Source organism: Hordeum vulgare, chromosome 2H (assembly GCF_904849725.1).
Source record: "Hordeum vulgare subsp. vulgare chromosome 2H, MorexV3_pseudomolecules_assembly, whole genome shotgun sequence".
Taxonomy (NCBI): domain Eukaryota; kingdom Viridiplantae; phylum Streptophyta; class Magnoliopsida; order Poales; family Poaceae; genus Hordeum; species Hordeum vulgare.
This window is the reverse complement of record NC_058519.1, coordinates 204,335,020-204,345,069: the sequence shown is the minus strand read 5'-3', so window position 1 is coordinate 204,345,069 and position 10,050 is coordinate 204,335,020. Positions and strand designations below refer to the sequence as shown.

Genomic DNA, 10,050 nt, shown 5'->3' with positions numbered 1-10,050 from the left:
CGTCCTTCGACGAACAAAGTTGTCTATGTTTTAGCTAAGGAAGGTCGTATGAATAAGCTTCTGTTGCTCTGTTTTCTCCTGATCTTTAAGCTTGATGTTCCAGCTCCTAACTGCGGTCTATCAGAATCGTAAATAATGTGTCGTAGATAATGAACCGTGAATATGTGCTTTTCAACACTCGAGATTGTTGAAGCATGTTGATATCGTTGTGAGAACCCGACATTCGAAAGAAAGCATGCCAAATTCATAAGTCATGTGGCCTCGCGCCAGCGGAGGGGATGAACGGCAAGGGGCGACCTACATTGGAGGTATATCGAGAGCTCAACTCCACAAGGAATGGAAGGGAGGGGGTGGCCACCATTGGAATCGGGGGGAGTGACGGGAACAAAGTGAAGAGATAAGGACAACTTTTTTTCTTCGGGAAGAAGATGAGGAGAATGTTTTTTTAAAAGAAGATGAGGAAAGTGCTCCCAAGGACGCGCTTTGTGTCTCGTGCGGAGGCTTGGTGTCTACGCTCAAAGCAGCTCACTCGCAAGAGCTTAGCAAGTTATGCAAAAAACAATTTAAAATATATATTGTTTAATTTATTTTTTGAAAATATGTTGTACACAAAAATGCTATTAGCCATCAAAAAACAAAACATTATTACCACTCAATAAAAATGATAATAATTATTAAAAAAGTAATCCAATTTTTATGTAAGCATTACATTATATTTTAAAACTTTAAAAGAAACTCCTTCCGTCCAAAAATAGTTGTCTTACATTTAACATAATAATTTACATTTAATATTTAATGGCAAAATAAATAGGTTCTGCATTTTTTCTAGCCCGGTACAACGCACGGGCATTTGTACTAGTAAAATCATATGCATTGTCCTAGTTATCGTCGTCGGAGATGTCCACGACGTCGGTGCCGGGTAGAGGGGTGCGTAGGAGGGCTTCGGTTCCTCCTCTTCCTCCACCTCATCCAGGTAGGCGAGCATCTCGGCCTCCTTCGCGGTCTGTTTCACCTCCATCCCCTGCCGACGACGCCGTCTGGTCTGCACATCCGACTCCGAGCGAATCGAATCGAGGATGGCACATCCTTCGCCAGCTCCTCCTCCTTCCCCAACTCCTTCGGATCCACTCGATTCGGAAGTAGCCCCCCCATCGATTCGTGCTCCACGCGCTTGCATGGCTTAAATAGCCGAGCTAGGGACGACAAGGGTGGACGCGGAGTGGAAATTGGCGGCTACGACAGAACGGGAGGAGGAAAATGTGAGGGAGGGGTGGTAGGGTTTCAGTGTCGGCGGTCGGCTTAAATAGCCAGGCTAGGGACTACACGCCCTCCGGAGCGGTGCCACGCGACGACATCGGTCTAACGACGGAGACAAACTTCGGGCCGTCGGTGTTTTCGTGCGGGGCCCTAGTGTTAGTCCTACGTGGCGGACACGTCGGGACATGTTGTCTTAGTCAAAATTTCATGACCGGGCCGTCCGCCCGGATGGTAGACACGTACGTGTATGGATGCTTTGACTCCGCAAGTTGTTGCCGATAGTGTGTTGAAGGTCTTATGTCTCTGTGTTTGACATGTCGTGATGAAGCGCTTTACTTGGTCCACGATGTTGTAAATCTTGAGGTTAATTCGAAGATGTGGACTTTGGTGGATGATCAACAAGAAGATGTGATGGGTATGTCAAAAGGATATTTGACTATCCATGCATATTTATATTTTAAGTAGGGTTCATATTTTACGTGTACCATACCTAATCTCTCCCTAATAATAAAGCAAATACGGTTTTTGGTCGTCCGTCATGGCATTTTTGCAAAAAGATCCTTCCGTTTTCTGTTAATAAACCTGCAGTCCTTTCGTTAGTGAGGAAAACGTTTCACTTTATGATTAAGACCCTATATGTTTTCTGAGGCGAGGAGCCAGATCCAATCGGCGGCTGCGTGGTCCGGCGGCCTTGTGACTACGTCGGCCAGGAGCAGCGACCAGGTCATGCGGGCGCCCTTCTATTCTCCTTCCTCCCGTTTTCACTCCCCTGCTCTCTCTCTCTCTCTCACGCATCTCCCTCTCTTCGTTCTTTTCTTTGCAAGAGCACCCTTCTCCCTCCACCCTCCGCCGCGGCCGCGGCCGCCCCGCCTCCGAGATCCGGCCACCTCGGTCCTTCATACCCCCAGCACTCCTCCTCCGTCCGTCGCCCGGTCGTACGCAGGCCGATCCGCCGCCGCGTCACGACAGCGGGCCCCGCCGCAAGCGAGCAATGGACCGGGTCGGCAGCAGCGAGAAGCACCTCGAGGACTACACCATCGCCAAGTTAGTCACCCGACTCTCCCTCCCCTGCCTCCTGCGTTGTGATTCTTGTTGTCGCTTCGGTCAAATGCATGTCTAGGTGTGGGATTCGCGGGCACCTGCTAGGTGTTCGTTGAAATGCTCCAACGGCAGCAATTCCACGCTCTTCTTTGTTTTTTTCTGTTTGAGGGGCAGAGACGTCAGGGTTTCTTGATCCATGCTATGATGTCACAACATACTGTAGAATCAGAAATGGTGTCGCATTCACGAAACCTCGGGTTATGGACATGGTACGATGTAACCTTTTCCCGAGAGTAACTCATGGATGTGAAGGTGATTTGGGCATTAGGCGCACTATGCCTTCAGTTGCTCTACTGCCATATTCCTCAACCATCACCCTTTTTTTGGGTACATCCTGTGAGAAGTGCACTGCCGTATGGTCACATGTTATATATTCGGGATGTTCACGGCTATATTAGAATAATAATGAATTGTGTTAACAGTGTGCAGTTAAAAGTGCCTTGAGCATGGGCTGTGGATTTGTAGACTTTGCTTGGAATATGTGAGATGATGAACTTACCGTATGCTAAGGTTAGCACCAATAAATGGTATGTTTAGATTTGTAGACTACAGATATATGTGAGCAGGTCATGCCGGCGCCCTTCTCTTCTCCTTCATCCCGTTTTCACTCCCATGCTCTCTCTCTCTCTGACGCATCTCCATCTCTTCATTCTTTTCTCTGCAGGAGCATGGCTGAAGCCCCGTGGGATGTCGCCGCAGTGGACCACCGCCGGCTCGTGCCCCACGGCCGCCGGGAATGGATCCCCTGTGCCTGGATATGCTTGGATCCGGTTGGGCCCCGTCATTCACGCGCCGCCGGACCTCATCCCCAAACCTATCCCGCACATGCTTCGCCCCCAGACTCGTCTACAGGTACAGAGCAAGCTCTGTTTCGGTTTCATTTCTCGTCAGATTCGTGAGAGGATACAATTCATCTATAGAAACATATTTTCCCCCTTGTGTAGTCTGAAGATGTAAATCTGTTTGATTTTCTCTGCAGCTGAATGTGTCGTAGAGAAGGTAAATGCAATGTGACAAAAAAATATTCTTCCATTCATGAGTATTCGGCATACAGTCAGGACATCAAATAAATCACACACAGAGAATGTGACCAGTTGATGTAGTATCCGACGCTTAAGCAACCAGCGGAATTCAGTATACAACTTGACTTCAACAGGAAAGAAATAATTCCAGTTACAAAGATGAAACATAACTCTGATCTCTTGTTTGTCGAGTGACTCTGGCCGATGCCTCAAATAGGTTTCATCCTTCAAATAGTTCTCCCAGCATCTCCTCTAAAACCTCGGGACTAATGCTTCCGCAGCTAAGCTATTCAGCTAGTTCTGGTTGCTCCTTCAGGTAGTCACGGTAACCTGAAATAACTCTCTCGATGATTGCTCTCCGCAGCGCATCTCTGAGCAGGGGGTTTGGAACCTTTGAATGGTCATGTCCTGGCAGGCTCTGCAAAAGGTATGTTTTTTTGTAACAACTGTGGATGAGAATTAGCGATATTTTAGATTGGCCGGTGGATAGGCCAGGCCAGCATTTCCTTTCGGATGTAAGAAAGGGAGTAACCTCACTCACTCTAAAAGTATTTGGTTCTACTAGGGCAAGTTGAAGGGCAGTCGTAGTAATCATGTAGTCGAGTCGGTGTGCCAGACCAGCAGTTTGTGTCCCCAATTCTCTGTTATGGGATTTGAGATAGTTTAACCATTGCTATATTTCTGACTGCATTCAGGAGTTTAGAGATACTCATGGAATTGTTATTATTTTGTTGCAGGTGGCCCTCAAGCTACATGTATCGGGTGCGTGGGTTTTGGTGCTTTCTCTGTGGCGATTGATAAGTTCATGGATATGCATACATGAATTGGTGATGAAAACGTTGCATCCAACTACTGTATAAATCAAGTGACTCACGTGTCTTTGTAGCAAGCAACATTAGCAGGGATTCAGCATTGGCCGAAGAAGTTGTGGCTATTTTGCAATACTCAGTGTAGCCAAACCAAAATTTGACTACGTCTTGCGGCAATCCGTAGCACCGAGTAGCTATTTTATTTTCTTTAATCTGTAGCCAATCTCATGCGAGTCATATATATTTGCTTGAGAGAAGTCACTTAAACATAGTATGTTGCTTGTGTCTGTCTGGTCTCCATTGGCTCTGAATGGTTTCAGACAAGTCTATTTAACATTTTTACTTGTGAGTACAGTTTGCATACAACAACAATAGAAATGGCTTGAAACCTGATTAGGTCGACATAGTAATAATCTGGAATGATACTTTAGCATTGTTATAGCAAATTATCTCCAGCAGTCAATGCGATTACTGGCCAGTACACTTATCAAGCAATTTGAAGTTTTGAACGGATGGGTTTTATCATTGGCATTTCTGTATTTAACTAATTATATGCGTTTTGGTCCACAGGCAAAGAGCAGCTGTAGCCAAAGGACATGAATCTGAAACTGGACGCAAGAAGCAACTTGCAGCACAAAATGGCACTAACGAATCACAGGTATTGCAGAATTAATCCGATCTTAGTATAGTCTGATAATTGTCATACCAAGGGTCTCCTGAGGGATTTTTTTTCTGGTGCCACAGTCTGCACTTTTGAGCTTTGAAACATGCCATTCAATAGCTGATGCTAGCAGTTCGGTGAATGCATTATATGCATGATCCATTATCGTGATGCAATGCAATTGCTTCTCTATTTGTGTGGAACTTAATTTATACAATTGTTTTATTGTAGTGCACACACATTGTTTCCAGCTCCAGAGGCAACTATACTGAATATGACAACTAATTTTGATGCCATGCTGTTAAATATAAACAGTTCACTGTTTCATATTACTCAAATCTCTCTTTTTTTCATGGCTTTGCAGCAACGGCGAGTTCCGGTTAATCCTGAAAGCAGTAGTAACAAGTTTACTCCAGAGGAGGATGCTGTTACCGGCTTTCCAATGGATCCTCTGGTAGTAGACAATGGTCATGCTCACCGTGTTCCTTTGATTAATGATGGTCGTTCATCCTCCACTTTGGGTCGATCAAGTGGCACAGATCCAAATGCCCAAAGATTCTACACCTCTCAGATTGCTGCTGCCGAGATGTCTAACCCATCTACTGCAACTGGGCATCAAGGCAATACTGGTAAGCTGTCTAACCTTGGGGACAGTGCCAGGAAACAGTATTTAAGAGAGCATCGGTCGAGTTCAAGGTACAGTCAACTCGCTGCTGGTGACGAGTCTGACAAACCCAAATGGTCGCAATCACATCAATTCCAAGAAAGACCGTCATCTTCCCATCGGAAGGATGAAGTGGTGGCAGATAAGGAGCCTACAGGGGCGAGTTACTTAATTGTTCTAATTAGCTCCAGTTGGTTTTAATTCCTAACATTTATAGAGAGCAATGCAAAGCATGACCTAGCCCTTAAGAGCCGGGATCAGTTTCAATAAATTCCAAAAAATCTATATGTTAGCATTTCTGGTTGGTTCTTATTGGGTCTAGACTTCAGAGCGGATGTTCGGCAAATAATGTGCTGATAATTTCCCGTCTATATATTATCTTCAGTCAGTTATGCTCATAATTTCTCGCCTATATATTCATTCAGGTGAATGGCACAAGGAAGAACCGAATCCAGTACTCAGGACCATTGATGCCTCCCGGGGTAAACATGGAAGAGATCCTTAAAGAGAACGAGCGGCGGATCCAACAAGCCGTGCGAAGGGTTCGTCTGGACAAGGGAAAGGGCAAGCACGCCGAGAGAGACCAGTCAGAGTCAGTGTTGTATGCTGCCCAGAGAGTGGATTTACAAGGAGAAGAGATAGAACAGAGCTACTCGGGACTCCGCCGCCGCAGTCTTTCTCGATGGCCTTCTGCTTTTGGCTTGATGTGGATTTTGATTTCATTGCGATTCATCCATAGTGCAACTTGATGTTCTTCATTGCGGGGGGTGTCACATTAATGTGCTGTAATATGGATAATCGGCAGGGTAAAGTGATCTTCTATCTTGGAGGTGCGAAGCCGCCATCTTATGTGTCGTATTTGTTAGTATAACACTTGGATGAATACATGTCACTTCTTTTCAGTGTTTTGTTAGAGGTTTTCTGTGTAGAACACAAAAGTGGTCTCTATTTGTCGGTATTGTTTTGTTAAGTAGCTTAAAAGAGTTTGAACTATAATATTGTTCTATTTGACATACACTTAATTATTATAGTTTTGCCTCCATGGTTACACTGCACGTGACGCACGTACACCACATACATCAACACAAGCAACGTACTCAAATGATACACACCCTTACTCGTGGGAACGCGAGGATCACCTCCGTTCCGAATTTCTCGATTTCTTTCAGTCTTAGATCTCGAGGGCGAGATCTTCTTTGTAGTGTGGGAGAGTTTGTAGTGCCCCAGATGTAAACCTTGCCATATTTGGAACCTATTGCATGTGGGTCCACCTTGTCATGTCATCTCTTTCATGCATCTTTATGTCTTTGTGATTGCATGATGGTAGTGGTGATGTGGGTTCTTGTGAGTCCTTGTGATGTGCTTGCATTTGTGTTGTGGTGAGAGTGGAAGTGATGTTGTGGTGTTGGAACTTTGCAAAACCCTTTGACTACAAACCCCTTTCTTTATTTTTTTTCCCTAGTAAAATATTTACTTGCCCCAACCTTGATCCAAAACTGCCCATGATTTAGTGTACTTTGTGGAGGATGTCAAGATGTGTTTTTGTTGTTTTGTATCTTAGTTTTAAGGTGCAAATAAATCCAAAACAGTAAATAAATTGCTATTTTGCATTTAATCAAATTGCTCCAAATATTTCTTTTCTATTTTATTCAAATAGGTCATAATTCCTTATGACCAGGGGCATTTTTATTTTGTTTTTATCTCCTATAGAAAACCCTGTGTTATTTCTCTCTTTTCTGTTATTTCTGTAAAAGAAAAGCACTGGGTCTATCTTTTCTTTTAAGTACAGCCAAGGTGGGCTCTCTCTCTCACTTGTCGGCCCACCTCCCTCTCTCTCGCGTAGCAGAGCCCAGTCCCACGACTTACCGCCTCCTTCCTGACGCCGTTCTCCCAACGCGCTGCTTTCCGTCAGGCTCCAGAGAGAGACGCGCGACGCCATGAGCTCGGACATCGAGGTCCCCCCTATAACTTTGGCGTCCGTGCCCTCCTCCTCTCGCTAGGGTTCCCTCTCTCCCTCTCCTGCCGCCGCCACCTCTCTTCTCCCCCTCCATCTCTCCCTTCCTCCCCTGGTGAGATTCTCTGTAGTCTGTAAGCAGAGAGAGAAGGGGAGGTTCGCCGCCGTCTACGCCGCCTTCATCGTCGTCCAGCGAGGCCGCCATGTCCAGGAGATCGGTGGTGCGTCCCACAACCCATTCCCGGCGTTAGGAGCACCGGAGAGCGCCCTCACCGACGAGCACGAGCTCGTCTTCACCGCGGACCCGGAGGTCTACCTCCTCTTCTTCGGTTCTGCAGTTCGGGAGCTTCTTCGTCGCGTTCGTGTTCCTCTCCATCGCCCTCTCCGCCGATCGGGCTCTCCCTCCTTCCTCAAGGTGAGGATCAACCTCCCCCTTCCTTCTTCCTCCCGGTTCGGCCAAGATTCGAGGTAGTGCGTCGGTTCCTTCGGTTCGTTCTCTGTCTCGAGCAGCAGCAGTAGCAGGTGCAGGTGGTGGTCGTGCCGTGGCGTATAGGTAGTGCTAGGTGCAGTAGCAGTGGATCTCTAGGGGTCCCCTTCACCTCGTTTTGCTCCGGCCTCCGGGAGCAGCAGCACCACGACGAGGAGCCGGTGATCTCTCTACCGCCGCGCCTCTCTGTCGTTGTAGATCGGGAGCAGGTAGATGATCCTGGTGCAGTGCATGTGTAGCGCAGTTCTTGTTAGGTAGTAGATTGGTGAGTGCCCGCGGTAGTTGTGAGTAGCAGGCGTGCGTTTCTCCTCCGGTAGCACAGCGCAGCAGCAACAACACCGGCGAGGAAACCCGGCAACCTCCCTGTCGCTGGTGCGTCTCGGTGCAGAGCCTGGTTCGGATGCTTGTAGTAGCTTAGCTGGTTACTTTCCCCCGTTCTAACAGTAGCCGTGTCGTAGTGTGTTGGTGTATGTCTTTGCTTGTTTCCATGAGGTGCAGGGTTCGAGTCCCCTATGGTGCACCCCTTTTGGGTTTTCTTTTCCTTGTTCAGTAGATGCAGCAGCAGAAGTATACCTTGCTAGCTGAGCCCTCTCTGTCAAAGCCAAGACAGTAGCACAGTGGCAATAGCAGCGGTGCAGTGCAGAGAGGGCTTGGGATCGAACCCCCCCCCCCCCAAGTCTCTTTATTTTATTTTCCTTCCCATGTTTTATTTTTTCTTTGCTGTGAAAATTTGCTGCTAGCAACAGCTATAGCAGTGCATGTGAGACCAGTAGATGTTAATCTAGTTTTTCTTTTGTTTGTTTGTGTCCCTGTTGTTGCAAATGTAGGTGTGTATGTATATGTGTGGGTGTTTGCACTAGGTGTAGTGGTTGTATGAGTGCATATAAAGATTGTGTGTGTGTGTTGCACACCATTTGGTGGAGCTAGTGTATGTATGCATGTGTGTGTAAGTGCCATATGCATGTGTTAGCATTCTTTTGTGTTGCTAGCATGTGTAGGTGGTGTGGGTTCTAACTAGGTGATATGCATATGAGTTGATGATATGCATGTGGTGAAAACATCCCCACCTTGCAACACTTGTGCACCTTCACATGTCCATATGTGAGAGGGCATGGTGATTTGTATGTTGGGAAGCTTAGTAGAAGGGGTTGTGAAGTTGATGTGCATGACACAAACATGGGGTTCAAACCCCCATGTCACTTTGTCATTGTGCACATGAGCTCAACCATGTGGTAGTTGGTATAGTGGAACTACATGAAATGATGCCCTATTCACTAGGCATGATTTGAAGTAGTTTCCTCTTCCTTAATTTGTGGTCACTTGTTCCAAGTAAGAGCCCACATATTATAGATGATTTTGGGGGTAGAATCTCCCAAGGGATCCAGTGGTGAAGTTAGTTTTTCCATTGGGATACTTTATGGAGTTGACATATTCAGATTTGTTGCAAGTTTGCTCTTTGTTTCCATGGAATAGGGGGAGCCCAAGGGCATGAGCTTTTGTGTGATAGTAGTAGGGGTTTTGCTCTACACCATAGTGGTGTCATTTATCACTTGGTGTTATTTGTGTGCAAGCTATGCCTAGACAAAGTGGGCATGTGGCTGAAAATTCCAGCTTAGTGAAATCTGGAATTTCACTAAGTCTGGGAATCTGGAAACATTTTCGTCTCCTATAGATGAGGTTGTGCTGGTCATTGTGTTGTGATCTAGCCTTAGTTCAGTGCTAGGAATTTGGACCTGATATGTTTGTGAAGCTCCCTGTCAAATTTCATCTCATTTGGAATCATGTAGCTTGTGTTTGGATTGCTGTGAAAAAGCTTCAGAACAAAGACAGAAAGTCAGGTGCAGGAATTTTCACTAAGTCCCTGAGATCTGATGGTTTTGTGAAAGTTTGTGGCCTTGTATCTTCTTGTGTTTAATTCATTTTGGTGTGATTCTTGCTGGTGCTTGTAGTGTTCTTGGTTGTCTACATCCACATATATTATTTGTCATATTTGGAGGGCTGTAGCTATGTTGCATGTAGCTCACAAAGAGCTAAGATGCAGATTATGGCAGATTGTGTAGTATAGTCATTTTGATGATTGTGTGTGCTTAGTTGA

The 10,050-nt window shown here is 46.1% G+C and overlaps 1 protein-coding gene across 2 annotated transcripts; it reads left to right on the top strand.

The window, feature by feature from the left end:
* Positions 1 to 2,944: 2,944 nt before the first annotated feature.
* LOC123425851 lies at positions 2,945 to 6,416 on the top strand. 2 transcript variants are annotated; one of them, XM_045109594.1, is made up of 6 exons: positions 3,136 to 3,210; positions 3,338 to 3,357; positions 4,118 to 4,142; positions 4,760 to 4,847; positions 5,215 to 5,479; positions 5,940 to 6,416. In XM_045109594.1, the coding sequence occupies exons 2-6, from the start codon at positions 3,342 to 3,344 to the stop codon at positions 6,017 to 6,019; spliced, it is 474 nt and encodes a 157-aa protein (XP_044965529.1). In that variant the 5' UTR covers positions 3,136 to 3,210; positions 3,338 to 3,341; the 3' UTR covers positions 6,020 to 6,416. The 2 variants fall into 2 exon arrangements, with proteins under 2 accessions (XP_044965528.1, XP_044965529.1); XM_045109593.1 differs by lacking the exon at positions 3,338 to 3,357 and having other exon boundaries at positions 2,945 to 3,210.
* Positions 6,417 to 10,050: the final 3,634 nt, after the last annotated feature.